Genomic DNA, 25,705 nt, shown 5'->3' on the forward strand with positions numbered 1-25,705 from the left:
CTTGACTTCCTGAGCTGGCATGCAAATTGGGATCTGTCCCAGCCCGTCTGAACAAACCGGATCCCTCAAGGAGGTGCAGAGGACATCCTTCCCACTTCGAGCAGGTACTTCTGGTTCATTATCGTTGAACTTGTGAGAGGAGTGTGCGTGCCATCTTGCCCATCAGCACTGAGAATTAGAGGCATTCTGTTCTGGTGTATAAGTCACTTTCACCATTGGGAGCAGTTGAACTCTAATTCAGATGTAGAGCAAATGCATTTAAGGGCTGCAGGCTGGCCTACTCAAAGAGAAATAGGTCTGGATAAGCATATCCGGGTATTAGGTACTCTAACCATATTAGAGTATTACCACAGGGGAAAGGATGGCCTAACATTTAAAAATTCAGTTACATTTCTATCGTGTGCTATTATGACATCCCACTCCCAACAAACAAACAAACAAATTAAAAAACCCACCCTCACTGTCGCGAAGTCGGTTCTGACACCTAGTGACCTTATAGGACAGACTAGAACTGCACCTGTGGATTTCTGTGACACTAAATCCTTATGAGAGCAGAAAGCCTCAACTTTCTCCCTTGGAGAAGCTGCTAGTTTCAAACTGCTGACCTTGGAGGCCAGCAATCTAACACATAACCATTCGACATGGAGGTGGCCCATTTTTGAATTTATTCTCTCCTTTTATAACCCCCCCTTTTAATTAAAGGATCATTTTATTGGCAGTTGGATCAAGCATATTTGTACATATGTTACCATCATTATTTCTAAAACTTTACTTTCTATTTGAACCCTTGGTATCAGCTTCTCTTTTTCCCCTCCCCCTTGTGACCCCCTTGATAAATTGTAAATTATTATTATTTTCATATCTTACACTGACCACTGTCTCCCTTCACCCATGGTTTCTGTTGTTGGTCCCCTTGGGTGGGTATGTGTGTGCTTATGTGTCAATCATTGTGATCATTTTATAACCCCTTTTTTTAATTAGGGGCTCATACAACTTATCACAGTACATACATATATACATCAATTGTGTAAAGCACAATTTTTACATTGATTGCCCTCATCATTCTCAAAACATTTTCTCTCCACTTAAGCCCTTGGCATCAGGTCCTCATTTTCCCCCCTCCCACTCCACTCCCCCCTTCCTTATGAACCCTTGATAATTTATAAATTATTATTTTGTTATATCTTGCCCTGTCCAACATCTCCCTTCACCCATTCTTCTGTTGTCCACCCCCCAGGGAGGAGGTCACATGCAGATCCTTGTAATTGGTTCCCCCTTTCCAACCCACCCTCCATCTACGCTCCCAGTATCGCCACTCACACCACTGGCCCTGAAGGGATCATCCACCCTGGATTCCCTGTGTTTCCGGTTCCTATCTGTACCTCTGGTCTAGCCAGACTTGTAAGGTAGAATTGGGATCATGATAGTGTGGGGGACAGGAAGCATTTAGGAACTAGAGGAAAGTTGTATTTTTCATTGTTGCTGCATCACACCCTGACTGGCTCATCTCCTTCCCGAGACCCTTCTGTAAGAGAGTGTCCAGTGGCCTACAAATGGACTTTGGGTCTCCACTCCACACTCCCCCCTTCATTCACTATGGTAATATTTTTTGTTCTGATAATGCCTCATAACTGATCCCTTCCGTACCTCGAGATTACACAGGCTGGTGAGCTTCCTCCATTTGGGATTTGCTGCTTCTGAGCTAGATGGCCGCTTATTTACCTTCAAACCTTTAAGACCCCAGACGCTATGTCTTTTGAAAGCCGGGCACCATCAGCTTTCTTCACCATATTTGCTTATTCACTCTCTTTGTCTTCAGCGATTGTGTAGGGAAGGTGAGCATCATAGAATGCCAATTTAATAGAAGAAAGTATTCTTGCATTGAGGGAGTACTTGAGTGGAGGTCCAATGTCCTTCTGCTACTTTAATACTAAACCTATAAATTATGCACATAGATTTATTTCCCCACCCTAATAGATAAATATATTTTCATATATATGTATGTCTTTATCTAGACCTCTATAAATTCCCCTTGCCTCTCAGCTCTTTCCTCTATTTCTTTTGACTTTCCTCCTGTCCCACCATCATGCTCAGTCCCCACCAGGTTTTCAGCAATACCTCTTGGTTACATTACCCTTGATCATGCCTTACATCAGGCCTTCCACACTTTCCTCACCACCAATTTGGATCACTTGGTGTTCCCTTGTCCCTGGGTTTGTTAACACTACTACCTTTCCCCCCACTTCCCCCTTTCCCATGTCCCCCTGGAACTGTCGGTCTCATTGTTTCTCTTCCAGATTGTTCATCCGACCTATCTTATTTAGCCAGACCTACGGAGTTCATAAATAACATGCACAAAAACAAGACAGAGCAAAACCAAGCAATAATACACAGCAAAACAACAATAACAATAAACCAATGACAAAAACAAAACAAAACACAACAAGAAAGAAAAGCTTGTAGTTAGTTCAAGGATTGTTTGTTGGCCTTTAGGAGTGTGTTTTCAGTCCAGTCTGTTAGGGCAATAAGCCCTGGGCCCAAAGTTCACCTTCAGCATTCCCTGGGGACCTTGCCGCTCCATTCCCTTGCTGTTCTGTTGCACCCCCTTAGTGTTTTGCCTCGGTGTGATGGGATCAGATCGGGTACAATTCCCACACTGTGTCTCTGGTGTTGTCCCCTGTAGGGCTGTGGGTCAGTGAGGGGCGTCATGTCTCCTAGTGGGGCCAGCCATGTGGTCCTCTCTGTTGACTGGATGCTCTAATTGGGAACATCGTCCTCACGGCCTGGTGGGCCAGGATGTACTCCACTCTCTCCTCCTCCCCCTTCATCTGCTCCCGTGTGCTCCGATCAGATATGTCCCTCTCCCGGAGCTGCAGATTCAATGCTGTCCTTTGAAATACATTCTTTTGGGGGGAGGGGCAGGTGTCCACTTAGTAGTTGGGATTGGAGCCGGCCCCCCAGTCCTCTCCACTTATAACCCCTTTTCATGGTGGATCTAGCTCTCCAAAGATTGTTGTGTGCCATTGAGTTGATTTCAACTCAGGACAGTTCTATAGAGCACAGTAGAACTGCCCTGGAGGGTTTCCTTGGCTACCATCTTTACAGGATCAAGTGCTCGTGCTTTTCTCCCGTGGAGTTGCTATTGGGTTTGAACCACCAAGCCTTGGGTCAGCAGCCAAGCACATAGCCATCTCGCCACCCAGACTTTAAGGATTAGGTCAGTATGAATCGCCTGGAAGTCTTAGTCTCACCCATTATATGGGAAGGAAACCATCCCATATAAGCCTGGAGACTGCTTTGGCTTTTTCTGAGGAGTGTCTTTAAGGACACGATCATTCCATTGAGAGTTTTTAATATATAACTGTCAAACCAAGCACTTTTAAAGGCCTTGTCTGTGACGGAGCAAGCACATTGCATGTCTTCCACATCCAGCTCTTGAAGGAACCAGTAAAAACCAGTTTCTATCCGGTCGACTTTGACTCATGGTAACTTCAAGTGTCAGAGCGCAACTGCGACCCATGTTTTCTAAAGAGACCACGAGGAATTTCTTCCGAGGAGCATCTGGGTGAACCCCACCCTCTGACTTTTCAGTTAGTAGATGAGCTTCTTAACGGTTTGCACAACTGAAGAATCCGTCTCTGGAAGAACAGGGTCCCAAATATGCTCCAAGGATGAAACGAAGGAAAGAGAGCCAGATCCTGTTCAGTCACTTGCTCTGTAGACTCGGAGCACATGTAACAGCCTTCTGGCTTGAGGCATGAGAAGCTTGACAGGAGACAGCATGTTCAAAGCAGTCCCTCAAAAGCCGTCGGAAGTGGGGCAATGTTAGAAGTTTTGCTTTAGAGGAAAAATGTTGGAAACCCAAAGGATTGCTTCAAGGGGTGGTTAATCTGGCATGTGTCCAGTAGGAACAAGTTGAGGTTGAGTCAAATATGACAGTGTACAGGGTGATCCCTGTCTGTGCCCTTGGCAACAAGAGTCATGGAAGAAGAGCCAAGAAAAACCCAAGAACTTGACTTCTCAATTTCATTCATTCATTAATTTTACAAATTAAAAAATATATACTTAAAAGCTTAGTGTTTTGTGTTTTTTTTTTTAAGTAAGGGTCCCTCTGTAGCCTAATGGTTGCGCCTTGGGTTGGTAACTGCAAGGTCAAGGTCAGTAGTTTAAAACCACCAGCCACTCCATGGGGAGAAAGATGAGGCTTTCTACTTCTTCAACAAGTTACAGTCCCAGAAACTTGTGGGGGCAAATGCTAGCGTGCTCTCTAGGATTGCTGAATCAGCCTTGACACCATGGCAGTGAGTTTTGAGTTTTAGTATGTAAAGCTCTTGAGTGAGTCTCCTGGTTGGGAAGACCTGGAGAACTAGTTTCTGCACTCTCTTCCTGATTGCCTTTTCTCCATTCACCTCCTTCCAGAAGTGATGCATCTTGTGTTTGGCTGCTTTGCTTCCTCAGCTTGGGCTCTGAAAGCAGGGTGGCTCCCCTTCCTTCATGTTTTCTTCAAGACTTTTCTATACCTTTGCCTCCTCTGTGATTTTTCTTTCTCCCTCTTATGTGCATTCACTCAAAGTTTCAGGCACAGTATGAAAAACAAAACAAACCCCAGTGAGGTGGTTCTGACTCATAGTTACGATAGACAGAGTAAAACGACCCCATAGAGCTTCCAGGACTGTCCTCTTTCTGGAAGCTGACTGCTACCACTTTTATCTTGGAGCTTGCTGGTGGGTTTAAACCACTGATCGTTTGGTGAACAGCCAAGAGCTTAACCGTAGATTCTCAACTATCTGTGAGTGTTAGTTGCTGTTAGTTGGTCTCATGGCAAACCTAACACCAGAATGAACTACCATTGGCTGTTTGATGCCAGTGGTGTAGCTATTGCTTCGGTCCGTCCCCAAGGATTTCCCTGGTTTTCACTGATCCAAACACGGTGCCCTCTTCCAGGGAGTGGACCTTCCTGGTGAAGTGTCCAAAGGGAGTGAGTCAATGTGTCACCATCCTTACTTCTAAGGAGCACTCTCAGTTGTATTTCTTCTCAGACTCATCTGCTTATTAGTCCAGTGGTCCACGGTGTATTCTGTATTCTTCACCAGCACAGCAGTTGAAACACGTCATTTCTTCTTCCATCTTTTCCTTCTTCAAATTATCCAGTAAACACATTATGATACATAGATATCCGTGGGTAAGTCATAATAAATGTTTCAGAGGTGAGGTCAACACCAAGCTTCTTGAGAAGACAAATTCTAATTGTTGAGAGTTCCTGTGCACAGGTGGAGAAGTTGTGCCATCTTAAAACAAGACTGGAACATTCTAGTTTTAATGAAGGAGTTTGGACGCTCACAGATCCATTTGGGGCTACAGAGCATTTGAATCTCTATTTATTGTTCAAACTCACCACCAGTCAGTCAGTTATGACTCAGCAAACCTTTAGGACAGCGCTTCTCAGCCTGTGGGTCGTGACCCCTTTGGGAGTCGACCGACCCTTTCACGGGGGTCACCCGATTCATAACAGTAGCAAAATGACAGTGATAAAGTAGCAACGAAAATAATGTTATGGTTGGGGGGTCACCACCACATGAGGAACTGTATGAAAGGGTGTCGGCATGAGGAAGTTTGAGAACCACTGCTCTAGGATAAAGCGGAATGTCTGGGTTTCTGGGGCTATAAATCCTTATGGGAGTAGAAAGTCTCATCTTTCTCTTGAAAAGCAGCTGATGGCCTGAAATAGCTGACCTTTGGGTTATCGGTTTAACACAAGGTAAATCGTATGACCATCCTATTCAACATGGCCAATAGCAGTCCAATTCATCTCACTAAAGCCTAGTGTACAAATCGTTAGGCATTCCATTTAATCTTTTATGACTTCCAATTTCCCCAGATTCATACTTCATACATTCCCCAAGGCCCAATTATTAATAGACGTTGTTAGCTGTTTCCTTTCACTTTCAGTCACACTCTATCAACAAATGAAGGTTCTGAAGGCTTCTCCATCCACGTCATTGTGGTCGACTCTACTTTGAGAAGGCAGCTCTTCCTTAGTCGTATTTTGAGTGTCTTCCGTCTGAGGGACTCATCTTCCGGCACTCTTTCTGACAATATTCTGTTCCTGACATTTGAAGTACCCGGCAATGTTCCTCCGCTATCTGTAAGATTTTCGGTGGCTGCTTCCTCTGAAGTAGACAGCCTAGTCCTTCTTTGTAGTCTGTAAGTTGTGCTGAAACCTGTTTACATTGGGTGACCCTTGGCTGTTAGGCTTGTTTTAAGGTTATTTCAGATCCTGTAACACTGTTGTCTATCTCAGTGCAAGCACCATGATAGGCCCAGCAGAGAAAGAAAAAATCACCGGGGCTGGGGGTGGGGGCCGGTGGAAGAAGGGTGTCTTGCCTTTTCATTTTTTGTTTTTGTTTAAAATCGTTACTTTAAAGAAAATTCTAAAGGAAAAGTACCCCTTGCATTTTCCCTAAGTAAAATATCTTTGAGCATTCTGTGCTCCTGTCTATTTATATTAAGAAGACTTTCCATGTGTTCTTATTCATTTTTAATGGTTTCTTGGTATTTCATAATGATATTTTTAATCTAATTTAATCTTTCCCTGATTATGGGTTATTTTAAGGTAATTTCAAGTTTCCCACCATTTAACCTCTTGGTATACAGAGCTGCTTCTTTCTTTATTATGTATATCTCACTTGGGAGTTAATACATATAACATATTAGTCCATAGTTTAATCATGTGAAGCAGAATCGCACAATCGCCGCCACAGTCAGTTTTCAAGCATTCTTTTCCTTCCTGCACTTCTTGACATGGTCTCCCGTTTATCCCTCCCCCCTCCCCTCCCCAGAGTTGTTTCTTATGGAGTCTTTTTGTACTAAAATTCCCAAGAGTGGGATTGCAATGTCAGAGAGAAGCAGCATGTTCACACCTTGATCAATGTGAGTTGGATGCTTTCCAGAAGACTCTGCCAGCACGTCGCTCCCAACAGTGCATACTGACTTGCTTCCCAGCAACATCCATCTGCCTTGTATTTCTCATCTTCCTGCCCCTGACTGCTTGCTTCTTTTTGTCCTCACAGAGGGATCTTGACAAGCTAGGTGCTTTATGGTCATGATTCAATGTCCTGTTGCATTAATTAAATGTGTCATTCCATCATCTGTTCTAGTTAGCAAGATTTGCCTATGTAGTTATGCAGGAATGTTTGTGTCTTGCTTCCAAGAAAGCTTGCAGGTGTTGACAGGAGGCCAAGCATCTTACAAAACTAACCACAAAACTTTGAGTCACAATGGAGAGCTAGTTAGCAGTCTTATTTATTTATTTATTTATCTTGAAATCTTTTATTCGCCTTACCTTCTACTTGGAAGGTTGTATGAGTAAAAATGATTGACCAAATTTTTTTTCACCCTTACTTTGGAGCTAGTTTCAGAATGTAGGTAGGAGATAAAATGCTTAGATTAGAGTATAACACAAAAACTCATTGCCATCAAGCTGGTGCTGACTCATAGCAACCCTATGGGGCATGATAGAACTGCTTGTGTGTGTTTCCAAGACTGTAACATAACTCTTTACAGAAGTAGAAAGCCCTGTCTTTCTCCTGTGGAGCTGACTGGTAGTTTCAATCTGCTGACCTTCTGGTTATCAGCCCAACACATAACCAATATGCCATCAGGGCATAGAGTATAGAAAACAAACAGAAAAAGTATGTGCTTATGTTACTGGAGGGAGCTAATTTATAGGACTAGTTTCTTATGAGAAAGACCATGAATTTCCATCATAGTTCTTAATTTAAGCTTCAGAATTACTAACCACATTGCTCTCTGTGACATTTGTGTGGACTCCAGGGTTAGATGCTTTCAAAAGGGCAAGTATGATATCCCCATGCTAGTCCCAAAGTGCTTTACACACCAGGATCACTCTGACCCAGCCCCCCATTGAATAGCTGTGGAGATAGGGAACTCAAGTTTTTCTACCACTGAACACACCCAACTATTAGAGATGGAGATGAACTCACTTCCTCTAGTTTTCTCTTTTGCTTCTCCTGGAGGTTATTCTAAAAACAAGCCAAACACTCCCTTCACCTGGCCCTCAGGCTTTGAAGAGGGCTATAGTGTTACTATTGTGTTCCATAATCTGGTACCTGACTAATAGAAAACATTTTTCAGCTCCCAACTCTCCACCTTTCTGCTGTTTCCTAAGGAAATGATGAACACACTAAACACCTTTCTGCCCCTGTGAGTTGAGGTGAGGCAGAAGGAACTGTGTATGGCCTTCTGTACACCTGGTGGTGGTAATGTAAAAAGAATATTTCCATGAGAAAAATGTCAGAATTAAGTGCAGTTAAAAAGTAAAGCAACATACACAATATAAGAAGACCCACAGTTGGGAATGAGCAAAAAATGAGACAAGAAAAATGACTCGGAGAAAAACAAATAAAAATGAAGACATGCAAAAAATATACAAATTAAGAAAATGTGAGACGTGCAGCTTCTCTGCTGGTCCACACCCAACACTGGGGCTTTCCAGCTGCACCACTCACTCTCTGCCAGGCAGCAAGTGACTCCAGGGATTATCCATGGTAACTCTGTGAACCCTTGGCTTCTGGTCCAGACTTGCATCCACTCTGCAGTGCAGCCTGACCCAACGGTGTCCCGTCCAGCCAAGATCAGTCTCTCAGACACACTGTAGGCACGTCCTGGCCTGGTCCTGAATCATACCCACAGTTGCCAGCCCCAGGTCATCTTCTTGGCACCCCCACTGCTGCAAGCCACCAAACTGCCGTGGCACCTCCCTTATGTAGTAGCCCACAGTAGGCCATAGGCAGGCCCCACAATCACTCTTATCAGCCCCACAGATTAAAAACTCAGACCCTGTGTCTTTTGGGAATATGGCTCCGAGTGCCACCCAAACAACATGCAAACAGTAACCTACCTCAACAAGAAGAGAAACCAAATGCAACGGCAGCAGTAGTCCTAAACCTAACAACACTCATAGAAGAAGCAGACATTGATCTGCTAGAAAAAGCAATCCTCAGAATGCTTCTTGGAGTTGTACAGGATATGAGGGAAGTAATACAGAATAAGGATACACCGATAGAGGAGATGAAGTCCATGATCAATGGGATGAAGTCCAGGCACCATAGGGAAATACAAGAGTTAAGGGACGTAGTAACAGAAGCAAAAAACAAGATAACAGACTTCACTAATAGACTAGAAGAAGCGGAGAATCATCCCAGTGATCTTGCGGACAACAGGCAGACTTCAACCAACAGGAAAGACAACCAAATATGATGATCAAAGAGGAAGAAGAAAACCTGAGATCAATGACAGATGCTATGAATAGGAACAATATTCGAATAATAGGAAAACCAGAACAAGACACAATGAAGAAGTTAAAAGCTAAAGTAGTGAGGGAATTCATAGAAGAAAACTCCCCCAACTTAATGAATGAGAACCAGACAATCATACAGGAAGCAGAAAGGACACCAATATACTAAACCCCAGGAAGAAATCACGGAAGAAGGCACATAATAGTTAAATTATCTAATTTTGAGGAAAGGAAAAACTCATAAGAGCAACTAGAGGGGAAAAAAAGGCAGTTATATACAATGGCACTCAAGTTAGAATATGCTCAGACCTCTCAGCAGATACCATGAGGAGGAGGATAGAGTACAGTAACATCTTCCTGAAAGTTGAAAGAGAACAGTGCTGATCCAAGAATCCTCTACTCCGCCAAACTACCTATCAAGATAGATGGACAGGTAAGAAGAGTCTTCCAGGACAGGGGAAACTCAAAGAATACGTTATAGGCCAGTGTAAAATATGAAAATAAAAATAATTTATAACTTATCAAGGATTCACAAGGGTGGGAGGGTGGGAGAGGGAGGGTAAAAAGCTGATACCATGGGCTCAAGTAGCAAGAAAAGATTTTGGAAATGATGATGGCAACATGTACAAATGTACTTGATACAAGTGTTGTATCGATTGTTATAAAAGCTGTAAGAGGCCCAAATAAAATGATTTTTGTTAAGGTAAGAATGAGATGATTATAGAAAATGAAAAATAATTCCCTGTAGAGGATTTTTCATCAATTATTGTGTACTTAAAGGAATGAACCCTTGTTTTATAGAATACTAAACTAAATCCTATCTTGTTCTTGTCCTTGGAGTTTACTCTAGTAAGGAGCTAAGAAATTTATATAAATATAAATCAAATATATTTATTGTTACTGTTAGGTACCCTCTAGTCTGTTTTGACTCACAGTTACCCCTATATACAACAGAAGAAAACACTGTCCAGTCCTATGCCATCCTCACAATTGTTCTTATGTTTGAGCCCAGTTTTGTAGCTGCTGTGTCAATTCTCCTTGTTGAGAGCCTTCCTCTGTTTTGCTGTTCTAAGACTTTACCAAACATAATGTCCTCTTCCTAGGACTGGTCTCTACTGTTAACATGTCCAAAGTATATGAGACCAAGTTTGAGATACTTGCGTCTAAGGAGTATTTTAAATGTGATTCTCTGAAGACAGATTTGTTTATTCTTTTGGCAGTCTGTGGTACTTTCAACATTCTTTGCCAGCACCATAATTCAAATGCATCAATTCTTCTCTGTTCTTCCTTAAGCAATTTCCAACATTCACATGAATCTGAGGCAATAGGAAATACTATGGCTTCATTAAGGCACACCTTTTTCTTTTTAAAATCATTTTATTGAGGGCTCTTACACCTCTTATCACAATCCATACATCCATCCATTGTGCCAAGCACATTTATACACGTGTTGCCATCATCATTTTCAAAATATTTTCTTTCTACTTGAGCCTTTGATATCAGCTCCTCATTTTCCTTCCTCTCCCACCCTCTCTCCCTCATGAACCCTTGATAATTTATAATTTTTTTTCATGCCTTACATTTACCACTGCCTCCCTTCACCCACTTTTCTGTTGTCCATCCCCCTGGGAGGGGGTTATATGTCATTCATTGTGATCAGTTTCCCCTTACTCCTCTCCCCTCCCTTACCCTCCTAGTATTGCTACTCTCATTATTGGTCCGCTGGGGTTTATCTACCCTGGATTCCCTAAGTTGTGAGCTCTTATCTGTACCAGTGCACATACTCTGGTCTAGCCAGATTTGTAAGGTAGAATTGAGGTCATGATAGTGGGGGAAGGAAGCATTAAAGAACTAGAGGAAAACTGTATGTTTTATTGGTGTTATACTGCACCCTGACTGGATGGTCACTTCCTTGTGACTCTTCGTAGGGGGATTTCCAATTTTCTACAGATGGTCTTTGAGTCTACACTCTGCCCTCCCCTCCATTCATATTGATATGATTTTTTTGTCCTGGGTCTTTGATGCCTGATACCTGATCCAATCAATACCTCATGATCAGACAGGCTGGTGTGCTTCTTATATGTGGACTTTGTTGCTTCTCAGCTAGATTGTTTATCTTCAAGCCTTTAAGACCCTAGATTCTGTCTCTCTTGATAACTGGCCACCATTAGTTTTCTTCACTATATTTGCTTATGCACCCATTTTGTCTTCAGCAATCGTGTTGAGAAGGTGAGCATCACAGAATTCCAGATTATTAGAACAAAATGTTCTTGCGTTGAGTAGAAGCCAAATGTCTGTCTGTTACCTTAATACTTAACATATAAATATATGCAAATAGATTTATTTCCCTTTCATTATATATAAATACATTTACATATGTACATGCTTATAGTTAGACCTCCATTAATGCCCTTTGCCTTCTAGTTCTTTCCTCTATGTCCTTTTACTTTCCTCTTGTCTGCCTTCATTCATGTTTCAGTAGTTCCTCTCGGCTGCATTGCCCTTGATCTAGCCCCACCAGCCATCCTACGCCCTCTTCATCATTGATTTTAGATCACTTGTTGTCCCCTTGTCCCTGGGTTTGTTAACACCCACTTATTTTCCTCTGCCCCCCCTTTCTTGTGTCCCCCTGGAACCATCATTCCATTGTTTTTTCCTCTGGATTGTTTATCCCGCCCATCTTATCTAGATAGACATGCAGAGACAATAATAAGCACAAAAACAGGACAAGATCCATCTGCCACAAGCAATAATAGCACTTGTTCTATGTCCTCTTCTGAATCCGTCCTGAATTTCTGGCAGCTCTTTGTCAGTGTACTGCTGTAACCACTGTTGGATGATCTTCAGCAAAATTTTACTTGTATATGACATTGATGGCATTGTTCTATAATTTGCAGATTCTTTTGGGTCACCTTTTTTTTGTGTGTGTGGAATGGTCACAAAGATGGATTTCTTCCAGTCAGTTCCAGATAGTTACATAAGCTTGTGTCAACTTGAGGGTCTTAAGAGTGAAGGGTGGAGTCTAGCCTGTCAACCAGATCACCGCCTGATGATGACTCCTGATAGGTGTGGCCTTCTCATGAGGATTCTGGGAAATTCTCATGAGGATTCTCTCTCTCTGCTTTCGCCTTCCTGCTTTTCTCTTGGCAAGTCACGCAGAGACTGGCTGAGCCCTGCGAGAACCTCTTTCTGCTTCACTTTCCTGTTAAGGAGCCACACTTGGAAAGCTGGAAGAGCCATGTGGTGGCCTGTACCCATGATGAGATGCTTCCACCAACACTGAATCCACAAGACTTTTTACCCCCACGGCCTGTGATCTTCATGCATTCAGCATCATGACATGTGCTGTGTGAGTCTGAAGAGGAATTTATAGATTAATATCGGACCTATGGACTGATGTTGGACTTATGGACTTGCTCTAAACTGGGCTGGGATGTTTTCTCAATATACAATTGCTCTTTGATATAAAGCTCTGTTTTCAATAATTTCTTCTCATTTTGAATTGTGCTCCATCAGCAAAAGAAGGTCTCAAAGACTTTACTTCCAAAGTGTTGACTGCATTCATGCCATGATGGCTGACTCTACTTTGAGAAGGCAGATCTTTCTGAGTTGTAGTGTGAGTGGCTTCTGATCTGAGCGGCTCATCTTCTGGCACTGCCGCTAACAATGTTCTGCTTCCATTCATGAGTTTTTCAGTATCTGATAGTGTTCCTTTGCTATCAGAAGGTTTCCGGTGGGTAGCCTATTCCTTCTTCATAGTCTGTTCTTATCGGGAAGCTTTGCTGAAGTTTGTTCACTTTGGGTGACCCTGCTGGTATTTGAACTATCAGTGGCATTGGTTCCAGCATCATAGCAACACCCAAGCCATCACAGTAGGACAAACTGATGTACAGATGGTGGCATATTTAGGAATAATTAAAGGCATGCCTGAGTACGAAGTCACATATTCACTTAAAGAGAAGACCAACTGCTATTGAATTGCTTCAGATTCCCAGTGATCCTGTAGGACAGAGTGGAACTCATCAGTAGGGTTTCCAAGACTGTAAATCTTTTTCTAAAATCACAAATCCACATTTTCATTTATGCACTTTTCAATGGGCTCAAGTCCCTCAGGGATAGAACAGATGGTAGTTACATAATTTCATGTCAACTTGATGATATATAAAAGTGTAGGGGTGGAATTTAGCCTGGCAATCAGGTCTCAGCCTGCTGACAGCATTTGGAGGTCTGACTGAGATATGTAGCTCTCAGGAGGCCGGCCCTTCTCTTTCTCTCTCTGCCTTCACCTTCCACCTTGCTGGCCACCCTGAGTGCTGCTCAAGGCCTGCCATTATTTCCACCAGCCCGATCTCCCGCATCCTGCGTCATTATATCTGGCTCTGTGTGTCTGAAGAGGGCACATGTACTAGTATCCAGCTTACAGACTTCAGTTGGACTGGGTGGGATCCATTCTTGATAGAAGCTCTTTCTTACACATATGTAAGTGCCGCTGGCTTTGTTTCTCTAGTCAAGCTGGCCTAGCACACAGTATCACATAGATTTTGTCTTCAATGACCTTAAAAGGTAGAGTGTTGTAGAATTTGGCTCAAAGCACACTACTGACAGGAAAAAATGGAATGTCAGAAGAGATTCTGAAACTTGCTCTTAATCCTTGAGTAGCTAAGGAAAATAGAAGAAATGATGAAGTCAAAGAGCTGAATAGAAAATGTCAAGGGGAAGCTCGAGAAGACTAAACCAAATATCCTAACGAAGCATGCAAAGACCTAGAATTAGAAAACCAAAAGTAAAGAACATGCTCAGCATGTCTTAAACTGAAAGAGTCCAAGGACAAGTTCAAGCCTTGAGCTGAAATCTTGAAAGACTCTATGCGCAGAGTGTAGAATGATACAGGAAGCAAGGACCATGCTTTGAACTTCTGCTACACCCCCATACCTTTAGTTACACATATATTTGCATTGTAGTGATCAATTACTTGTTGGTTACCTTGCATTGTTTTCTCCTCGCTGCTGTGTTCCTCCCAGACTGGGTCTCTACTCCCTGAATACCAGGTGCAAAGCACATTCTAAGACTGATTGCTATGGGAAGTCCAATGTTTAACTAAAGGGAAGTCAAGGGGAGAGGTTTTTAATGAAGGGGATTCCTGACCACTCACACCCCCCAGTGACTCTTCCACCCCAGTGACGTTCAGGATGTGGTACAAAGCAGGATTTGAACTAACTGTTCCTGGCACTCGCTGATCTGTATGAATGTGAGGGCCTTCTCAGCCACTTGGGCCTTCCCTTTGGATGTGTGGCCTGAGAACTCAATGGAGGAAGCGCCGAGGGATGGAAATCAGACCACCAAACCTTGGACCAGGGCAGGGGCACAACATTCAACCATTGTCCCATTGGGTGCCACCTGAGACACACGCAGAGGGGCCTACTCATTGGAACCAGCCTCCATCGCTCACGCAAGGCGGTGTCTTGAACGTGTTGGTGAACCCCCAGCTCCAAAGCATCACCTTCAGAAATTACAAATGGACAGAAAGAGGGCATCGTGAAGCAGGCGAATAAAGCTGCTGCCTTCTGGTCAATTTCTGCCTCACAGAGACCCTATCCGACAGAGCAGAGCTGCCCAACCGGGTTTCCAAGGCTGTCATCTCGAGGGAAGCTGAGTGCCTCATTGTTTTTCCCAGAGAGTGGCCGGTGGATTTGAACCGCTAGACCTTTTGGTTAGCAGCCAAGTGCTTTGGCTTCCTTTCTGTGGATGAAACAGAAAGAAAGCAAAGCACATATGGGACATGAAAATACAGGCTCCCCCAGACCCCTGTGTGGTGTAGTGTGGGAAATTCCTTCTAAGGCTTTGGCGGGGGCTTCGATCACACTTAAGCATAAAACACTAGCTGCTTTCAGGTGGCTCATCTTTTGGGGTGTTTTGAAATCTTGTTGCCGTTGGCTCTAAACTTCGAAGCCCAACATGATAGAAGCAAGAAGCCCAGCAAGTAGTATTGCAAGTGTAGGAAGGCATGCGTCTTTGCAAGCTTGCCCAGCTTGGAATGCGAGGATGAAAAGGGGCAGCTGTTTTGGGTGTTGCCTTGAAACAAAGGACAAGGAGAATCTGCAGGAGTCCCTTGCCTGGTCCGGGTCACAGCGTTCCGGAGCCCACAGGGTGCAGGGACGCCTCAGCAAGTTGCCGGAGCTGCCTGGGAAGAGGGCCAGTCACCAGCCCTCCTGCCCGGAGCCCGGCGAGGAGGGGAGGGAGGCAGATCCGTCCGTGGATGATTTCTTCCTTGCTGCTGTCCCTGCCTTGGACAGCTTTGCTGTACAAAGTGAGAGGAGGCGACCGTCGTCAGCATTCGTGTGGAATGAGTAATTTGCTCTCCCGTAAGCAATCTAAATGACCACGTGGTTGGATGACTTAAAACTGACCAGAACCCCAAGGAGATGCCATCACCTCCTACTACTCTAGCCAAGCTTTAGGAGCCCTGGTGGCATAATGGGTTATGCATGGGGCTGCTAACCACAAAGTCAGCAGTTCGAAACTGCCAGGGGCTCCACAGGAGCAAGATGAGATGTTCTAATTCTGTAGAGGGTTCCACTTTCAGAAACCCACTGAGACAGTTTTACTCTGTTCTATAAGGTCGTTGGCAATGAACCAACCACAGCTGCACACATCTTAAAATCATGACGCGGAGTGAAAAGCGGTACCAACGGGAACATACAGGGCACATTTACCAGCAGATTAACCAATAGGCAAAAGCAAACTTGCCGAGGCATGTGAACATAGTGGAAAATCCTAAAAGCAAAGAATGGTGATTACAAAAGCAGGGCATTCACTGCCCTCCGGGAAGGAAAGAGGAGACTGCCCTTGGGCAGAAGCACTAGGCCAGGCAGTGGTTGCAGGGGTGGCTCCTTGTTGCTTTGCTCCTGTTTTGAACCGGAAGCGGGGTGGGTTAAACCAGTAAACTCTAGCTGCACAGGCTTCAGGAGACTAGGAAAGCTCAGACTTCATTGTGCTTATGAACTGATCTGCAGTGAATGATTTCACCTGGGTTTGACCATGACATTGTTTACCTGGCTTTCTCCACGTCAAAGGTGTGGAACGGTTTTCTCCATCAGTAAATAAGCACAATGAAGCCCGTGCATGCCTTGATGACCGAGTCATCTGTCCCTGACTGTAGGTCTCTGTGTGTGTGTACGGTCTTGTATATTTTAGCACGTTCTCCTATGCCCCAAACTAGAAGTCATGTGATTCTTAAACATGAAGTTTCCTGATTGTAGGCAATTTGTTTGTGCTCCTTGTGAATGGCTTCTTTTAAAAATTCTTCCAACTCCTCCCTCATTCCGTGTGTTCCCTGAATGCATGAATGACCTGGTCAAGCATTTTTTATTTTAAGCGGCCGTCTTGGCCTCAGCAAGCCTTCGGAGTGATAAGTTCCAAGAGTGCTGTGCCAAGACCGGCTACCTGGAGGAGCTGATGTTTCCATCAGTCTTTTAGTTAAGCCAGGGGAAGGCAGATGAGCGGGATTTTATGGAAAGAATCATAACCAGGGATGGATCTTTGATTTACCAATATTTATCCAGCGCAAGGACCAAGTCAAACAGTGGTGTCAGCAAGGAGCTGCCGGGCCAAGTTCAAGGCCAGAGAGGTCAGCTTGGAAGACGATAGCAACTGCATGGGTATTTAACCCCAAAGTGGTAATCCTTGTGGATTTTTCTCAAAGGACACAGATGATCAGGGGGCCTATTAGACAACGTTAGAAAATGGAAGCCTGTGTCGGGGAGGAAGGGCCAGGAAAACGGCGCGGAGGAATGTTGTGCCCTCCCATCCTGAGAGGGCCCCCTGCCCTCTGCCAGGCTCGCCAGGGCCTTCCTGTGAGGGTTTCATTTGGAGGCCTTACCCCATCTGCCCTCCCGCCCCGGTCTTGCCCCTTCAAATGTCGCTTTGTTCCCAATACTTGGAGGCCATTGCAGAGGGCCACGACTTGAGCTCTCAAGGCCCTTGTGACGTGGTGTGAAGAGGAGGGTCAGTGATGGGGACCCTGCCTTCTGAAGGGTGTTGACCCAGATGGAGACACCATCACGTCACCTTTTGATTTGGGGGTTGTTGGGGTTTTTTTTGTTATGTCATAAAGGTTTCTGTGATTTCATAGCAATCTTTTTGGACCTACCCCTATCCCTCTGCAACATCCCATTGCAAACCCCATGGTGCGTGGTTCTATTCTGACACACAACAGGGGCGCCCTGGGGGACTCTTCAGTTGGTTTCCAGGAAGAGGGATGGCAGAGGGAGCGCTCGCTTCCAGAGGAGGGGCCCAAGGGCAGGGTGCCTTCCCCTATGACCACAGGTCTGGATGAAGCTGTGGCTTGAAGGGGGAGGGGGAAGATGAAGGTTTCCCCCAAACACATCCACCCTCTTAAGTGGGGTTACAAATAGCCTTTTCAAGGAAATGGCTTTGCCCTATAGCCCAGGGTAAAGCCACCCCACGCCACCTGGGGGAGCCTGGCGTCAGACCCTTGGGTGTGGGCAGAACTGAGGACTCCCAGGAGAGCTCTCCTCTGGCCTGGCACAGAGGCAGCTGGCCTTCAGGCCCCAGTGCCCTCTCACCCCAGGCCAAGAGCTGGCTGTATCCCCCCCCCCCCCCGCAAGACCTATCTGTGGAAGGAAGTACTCGGAACCAGAGTTGGAGCCGCAGATTCCACTGTCACTCGTGAAGATGGAGCAGCCAAGAACACCATGTGTGACCGCGAGTGCCCAAGTTGAAAACATTCTCACGTGGGGTGTGGCCTTACAGTGAGCTGACACCTCACACACGTGCTTCTGGGCCTCCCCTCCTGGGCCCAACTGGAGGTTTGAGGGAAAGAAAAGAGGCTGAGGAAAGAGCGTGGGCAGTTAAACAGATGCCAACCTAGCTAGGCATTGGCCTTGAAGTTGCAGCGACTTGCCCTGGTTTTGCGAGTGTGGGGCTGGCTGCCTTTGCAGACAAGCCCAGCCTTCGGGGCTGTGTTTCATGGCAGAGCCTCCATTCCTCACAAACTCCGCAGCCTAACTAGGCCAGGCCTGTAGGTGGGTGCAGCCAGAAAAGCCGCTTCCTGCTTCTTTCCATTGCTTCAGGACCCCCACCTCCCACCCCCTACATCAATCTACCATCCCGAAGACCAGCGGTTCTCAACCTGTGGGTCGCAACCCCTTTGGGGATTGAACAACCCTTTCACAGGGGCCGCCCGATTCATCACAGTAGCAAAATGACAGTGATGAAGTACCAATGAAAATAATGTTATGGTTGGGGTCACCACCACATGAGGAACTGTATGACAAGGTCACAGTCTGAGGAGGCTGAGAACCACTGCCCAATACCTTCTGATTCCTGGCCCTCCTTTGCTCTTGCAGCCAAGTACGGTGCTGTGTGCTTGTCGGGCAGAGGTCGAAAGCAGCGGAAGGAGGTCCTTAAGGGAGAAAGGCCCTTTAGGGTGTGGAAAATGGGAAATTGTATTTGACCCTTCCATAACTTCCTTCTCTTCCCAAGATCACTTCCCTACCATAGCTTTGTCTTGCAGTACTCTGTCAGTGTACTGATTCGGGGGAGGGTATTTTGGGGTCCGGCTTGACGGAAGTCAGCTTGAACATGGTGGTAACTGGAACTGCCTCTCCAACCACTCGCCTCTGCCCTTCCTTTAGGAGGGGGCAGTGTCCCCCGGTGACCTGGACCTGGTCATGTCCGACGGACTGGGCATGCGGTACGCGTTCATGGGGCCCCTGGAGACGATGCACCTCAACGCAGATGGTAAGGTTTCTTCCCTGTGGGGCTGAAATGGGGGTCCAGCGGTCCAAGGGCATGGAGACGGCCTGGGTTCACTTCTCTGTATTGGTGGATGGGAAGAATCCCATCAGTAACTCTCGGGCCCAGACTCAGGCTGGCAGGGCAACCAGTCCGGGTATAGAGAGGGCAGCTGGTGGGATGCAACCGGGCAGACCACCCAGCCTGGCGTGGTGCAGCTGTATTTTCCAGAAGAGGAGGACAACGTTGCTTAGCGAGGCAAGCAAGAGGCCCTGCTGAACTGGGACTTGATCCCCTGAACCTCTACTGGCTGTATGAGCGGACTTCAAAAAGTTCATGAGGAGGGGGCGGGGGGGGGGAAATCAATTTTCTTTTCATTCCATTTCTCCACAAACTCTTTGAAGCCCCAGTGTCCCTTCTGCCTGCATAGTCACACCTTCTAAGGGTGAACTGCCAGCTGCAGGTTTCCCATTGAGGCAGCTGAGGGAGAAATGAGGGGTATATTTCCAAGGAGCTCTGAAGGTTACGGAGGAGAAGTGCACTTCAAAGGGCTTGGGAGAAGTGGGGGGGGGGGTGGTGTCTGAGCCCGTGATCTGGTAACTCAAAGAGGAAGATAAGAATGGGAAGCTTCCCAGAATGAAACTCTGTCAGCCCAGTTCTCAGGGATCCAAAAGAAAACGTCATATTTGAAAAACAGACGCACAATACAACCTCTGTCAAATTAAGACAAAACAAACCGCCTCACTGCAGAACCTGGAAGGGTGCATGACGTAAAGGTTAGTCTCTGGGTGGTAAAATCGCAAGGGACCTTCATTTTCTGTGCTGCCATGCATTTGTGCAGTAAATATGCCTTTATTATATTCTTTAATATCATTAAGTTTGGAATGGATGCAGGCCAGAGAAAGGGACTGTGGTATTTTGTTCCAGAACCCACATTTAAGAGGAGCTCTGGATGCACAAATCGTTCAAACACTTGACTGCTAACCCAAAGGGTAGCCGTTCAAATCCACCCAGCAGCTCCAAGGGAAAAAGACTTAGCAATCAAGGAAAACCCCGCAAAGAGTTCCACCGGGGGCCACATAGGGGCGTCATGAGTCAAAACCAACAGCAAAAACTGATCATGGAGATGTTAATTCAAAAGGAGGAGGCCAGTGTGTATGTGTTTGTGTGTGTATGGGGGGGATGTGTATGTGTTGTGAGCCTGTCTGTCGATGTCGTCTGTGGGGGTGGAACCAGCAGGACTAACTGGAAATAGCAGGCAAAGGGTCTGGGTCATCACAGCCCTATATCCCACAGAATAAAACACCACTGGTCCTGCCTCCTCCTCACAATTGTTCTTACCTCTGAGCCCATTGTTGGGTGGTTATTAACCTTGATTGCGATCTTTAGAGGAACAAATTGCTAAGTCTTTCTCCCTTGGAGCTGCTGGGTGGATTTGAACCCGATAACCTTTGGGTTAGCAGTGCAGAAAGAACCTTCTAGCAACTGACGGTGATGTCCAAGGAGAGAGACCCACACTGTGGACGGTTGCCTTGACAAGATGGCGGCAGTGGTGGATCACATGCCCAGGAGGTTTAATGAAGCCGCTGTTTTGCTTTAGGAAGCTGGAGTGGATGCCCTCTTGGAGTTGGCTTGGTTTTGATTCTATAATTCCATGACTTTGGGGCAATAGTTTGGTCAATTTTTATCAGAGCAATTAATGACATAGAGTTTGGGGTTTGAGGTCATTTGGCTAGACACATTCAAACACGTAGCAAGGGCATATCTCTCTCAACTTGACTCTTCCTTAAGGTCAAGCATTTGCTAGGAGGAACTGAAGGAAAAGGGCGAAGGGGTCTCTCCCAGAAGTCGCATGTGAGTTTCGAGGCTGAATGGCCAGTTGTGCATAGGAGAATATTATTCATAAGATGTCCACATGAAAAATGTGAAGAAGAGTTTTGAGGGATCATTAAAACAAAGTCCTGCGTGATTCTGAATATTTAAAGAACCAGAACCACAAAAGTGAACAGATTTAAGCATCTGACATGTGCATAGACACTCCCTGATCACCACTGTGTTTCCTTTCTTTTTTCTTCTTGAGAAAAATAAGATAATCCAGGCATCACAAGAAACCAATAGGGAAGGAGCTGAGCAGAGCATTGACTTTCAAACAAATAGAAACAGAAGTAATGAAATCAGAAACTCCGGGCTCGACTACTGGGGCAGACAGGAAGGAGGCCCATAACATTTTTAAAAACAAAGCAGATATGATAAGAAAACCTAATAGGATGGATATGTGAATAGTGGACGGATGTCGTTTTCAACTTCAGAGCATTCCAAACACCAGAGTCAGATGGTTTATAAGATCTGGCCGGGAATCAGTGAAAATGCCCATGCTTCCTTCAGTGACACCCGGCATCTATCAAGACCGGAGGTCGGAGAATGCTGCTCGCCCCTCCCCCCTCCCCCCATTATTGCTTTCACAAAGCCATCGTCTCAGGTTAAGGGTAGTTATTAGCCTTAAAAGCGTCGGTGTATCTCGAACTCGTGGAAATATTTTAGGATTTGTTTTGAACCTCACAAACATTACCTGGTAAACAGAAGTCCAGCTTACTTGCATCACCTTCTGAGGACCCTTTAGGAGACATCCATGAAGGACAGATGCCTCCATGGCCCAGGGGCTGTGGGGTCACGGGGCGGGCCAGGCTGCCTGGGCCATGCGCTGGCTTTCCCACTGAGAAGTGGGCGCCCTTGGACAAGTGACTAAGTCACTGAGCCTTAGTCTGTGCACGGGGGAGGAGAGCCGTGACTGCCTCAGCAGGGTGTAAGAAGAACGAAGGCAGTTGGAAGCACTCTGTGGAATGGCGGACACATGCCAAGCCCTGACACATGTGGTATTCATAGAGGTGCTTGACCTTGTTTGTTTAAGCCACCACGCTTCCAGATTTCTTAACTTCTGTTCTCCTTATCGAGATTCAGAAGTGCACGCGAGAGAAACATTAAATAAATACAGACTGGGCTACTTTGGACATGCTATCCGAGAGACCAGTCCCTGGAAAAGGAGGGGCAGCAAAAAACAAGGAAGACCCTCGGCAAGATGGCCTGACAGAGTGGCTGCAACAATGGGCTCAGACGTAGGGACAATTGGGAGGAGGGGTGGTATTTCGTTCTGTTGGATGTAGGACCGGGATGAGTCAGAACCTATTGGACAGCACCAGACAACAACAATGAGTATGACGAGGTACTTTTAAGGAGCCCTGGTGGCCATCGTGGGTTGGGAATTGGGCTGGTACCTACTAGGTCAGCGATCTGAGTCCACCACGGGAGGAGGATGTGGCTTTCTGCAACCTCAGAAACTCCCAGGGGGCAGTTCTACTCTGTCCTGAGTTGGAATCAACTCAGTGGCAGTGGGTGTAGGATGCTTCTATGTGTGAAAAAGAAGCTACAGAGCCAGGTACCTGGAGATGGGCTGGTTGGCTTGTGTGTTTCTGCTAGGCCCCCAGACTAACAGGCCAGCCAAGGTGCTGGCTCAGCCTTCTTATGATTAGTCTTCTCGGGCCTGGAGGCCACCGGGGCTCAGTGCACATTGTCTCCATCTGTGTAATCACGCACCAGAGCCTGGCGTGATCACCTCCAGGCAAAGTGGATGGTGACCATTTTGCCTCACAGGCTGCCCCTTGAGGTGCCCTCCTGCGGGTTGGGCTCATCAACTGGAGCTGTCACTTGGCGCAGGGAGTGTCCCCGGAGCCGCTCTGAGAGGTCAGAGCCCAGGGTCATTTTCTGCCTCACCAGCCTCGCTGGGGTCAGGCGGGTCGTCTAGTTGGAGGAGAAGTTGGAGTTGGATCCTATCCCGCTGTGCTTTGCGGCCTTTGTGATCTTACACCTCTGTGAAACCCTGGCTCCTAAACACAGGCAGATTCATGGAGTTCTGGGTGACTGTCAGGGCTCTGTGAGACACCGAACACCTGGAGCTCAGGTGACCAACCCCTCACTCAGCCGCTGCTGTTACCTGTGTCACATCTGTAAGGACAGAATCACCCACAGCAGGCCTGGCCCTGAGTGTGGATGGGAAACTGGCCTACTGCCTCCCCACCATCGGGGTGTACTGCAGGCTCATGACCCGCCACCCTCGGGGGCTGGCAGCTGAGGGATTCCACATGGAGCAGCAACAAGATAAGCTAAATGGAATCTTGGCTTATTCTTTTTCCTTACAAGAGCATCTCTTAAGACAATTTAGATTCAAATTCCTCTAAAGAGCCAAGCTCAGGTGAGTGGTTTTGGAAGAACAGAGCAGACTTGGAAGCAGAGGAGAAAAAATCTGAGGGAGATGAAATTTGATAGGAGAGTGTCCTGGGGGAGTAGTGGTTGCGGTCGGGGTTGCTTACCGCAAGGTCAGCTTTTCAAGAATGATGAGACTTCCTACTCCCATAATGAGCGACAGTCTCGGAAACCCACGGGGCAGTTCTACTCGGTCCTATAGAGTCTCTATGGGTTGCCTTGACTCGATGGCAATGAGAAATTTGATAAAAAGTATAGGAAGGTCAGACTAGTTGGATAAAAGGTGAAGCTGTTTTCATCTCTAACAAGATGAACTCGAGCAATTCCTACTGAGTTCTTTCATGATGAAGAACTCAGAAACCCACTCTCATTGCCATTCAGTCAATTCCGACTGCCCATCTTGAGAGGAGCAGAAAGCCTCCTCCTTCTCCTGCAACGCAGCTGGTGGTTTCGAACTGCTGGCCTTGCAGTTGAGCAGCCCCAACGTGAACCCTCCCATTCTACTAGAGCTCTGTTCAAGGGATAGAGAAGCCACAGTTCTTGGAAACTAAGATCCTCCTTCCATTCTCTTCTCAATGGCAGGGAACACGCTAGATACAATGGTTGCCGTAGTTGGTAGGTGCCGTCGAGTTGGTTCTGACTCACAGAAGCACTGTGCCCAACAAAACGGAGCACCCCCCAGTCCTGCACCATCCTCACAATTGTTCTTATGCTTGAGCCCATTGTGGCAGACACAGCGGCAGTCTATCTCGTCTAGGATCTTCCTCTTTTTCACGGACCCTCCACCATTCCAAGTATGATGTCCTCCCCCAGGGGCTGGTCCCTCCTGATCACAAGCCCCGAAGTGGGCATTGCTTGTAGCTAGCAAGGCACAAGGCAGCTCTTGGCCGTAAGCTACCACGAGCTGGTTGCATTTCAAACAGCCTGAGAGCCTGCTTACAGGATGATCAGCCCAGAGCTGGCATCTGCAGATGTTCGGCAGCACTTGTCCCCGGTCAGCCCCGAAAGCAGTTGGCCTTCTCTGCAGACTTAACATGGGCAGCTCTGCAAACCTGGGAACCTGCATGGGAAAGTGTACTTGCAGGGCTGGGCCTCTAACGTCACCAACCACAGGCCGGCCGGGCCCAAGAGCCTGGCATGTATGTCACCGGCCGGAATGGACTCAATGGGACTTCCGTTGGTTTCCTGAACAGATTGGGGAAGGGCTCTAGAAAATGTCTTGTCACTAAAGAGTTTCACTGGGTTTTAAACGATTTTGGAGACCTGGATTCCCTTGTGAAACCTTACAATTTTTACGAAAGGGGAAGATGTTTTAGAAAGCCCCCAGAAGGTTTGGATGACTTCACAGGAGCAGTGACCTCCAGTTGACAGATGAGTATTGATCTAGAAACGTGAAGCCATCCAGGGATGAGGTGCAGTCCGAGAATGGACTATGGTGGCTGAGTTCCACTAAAGCAGGAGGCGGGAGGGAGGCTGCCACCTCCCGAGGGCAGCGCCTTTTTCCCAGGGTTGTTAGTTCCCGAATGGCTTCAGACCCTGCGAGACTCTGTGTGTGCAGAGTTGAGCTGCTCTGCAGGGTTTTGAATGGCTGGGTTTTCCAGAAGCAGGTCACCACGTCTGTCTGCTGAGGCACCATGGGCGGGTTCACATTGTGGGCCTTCTGGCTAATAATGTAGAATAACCGTCTGCAAAGCCCCAGTGGTGTAATGGTGATGGGCGGGGCTGCTCACCACAGTCAGCCGTTCGAAACCACCAGCACCTCCTCAGGAGAAAGACCATCCCTCTACTCCTGTAGTTACAGTCTTACAAACGCACAGGGACGGCTCTAACCCCGCCCTACACAGTTGCTATAAGTCAGCCTCCACTCGATGTCAGTGAGTTTTTGTTTCACTGTCTGTGCCACCCAGGGACATGCAGTTGATGTCCTTCTCATTCCAGATCTTGAGACACTTCCAACTTACTCAATTCTTGGATCTCTGCTGCGGTTGCCCTGAGGGTCCCTCGGAGAGATTCCGATGCATAGTGGCGCCCTGTGACAGTACAGCAGACTTTGGCTGTGATCTGGGTGCAGGCAGCGTGTTGGGCCTTGTTCCTTCGGAGGAGCTGAGCGGGCGCAAACTGCCACCCAGAGAGCAGTGCAACGCTTAACTGTTTACCCCACCAGGGATTCCTCTTAAATCTCTCCCAGCCACGCCACTGGGAGTCAACTCTAACTGTGTCTACTTCCAACCTTTATCATGTGTGCTCTGAAGATATATAAACAGATAGATAAAGCGAAGCCAATCTTTCATTTCCTTAAGAATTTACATTGTTTTTGCCCCTCCGATGAGCCCGGGTGGCACAGTGGGTTACGAATTGGGCAGCTCACCGCAAGGT

At 46.5% G+C, this 25,705-nt stretch overlaps 1 protein-coding gene across 1 annotated transcript in view; it reads left to right on the top strand.

Annotated features, from left to right (window-relative positions):
• Window positions 1–25,705, top strand: part of CRYL1 (crystallin lambda 1) — a 178,910-nt gene that overhangs the window by 149,248 nt on the left and 3,957 nt on the right. Inside the window, exon 6 of the mRNA XM_075563594.1 lies at window positions 18,973–19,078. Coding sequence (XP_075419709.1) covers window positions 18,973–19,078 — 106 coding nt within the window. The remainder of the gene's footprint in view (window positions 1–18,972; window positions 19,079–25,705) is intronic.

The sequence above is a fragment of the Tenrec ecaudatus genome, chromosome 11 (genome assembly GCF_050624435.1).
Source record: "Tenrec ecaudatus isolate mTenEca1 chromosome 11, mTenEca1.hap1, whole genome shotgun sequence".
Taxonomy (NCBI): domain Eukaryota; kingdom Metazoa; phylum Chordata; class Mammalia; order Afrosoricida; family Tenrecidae; genus Tenrec; species Tenrec ecaudatus.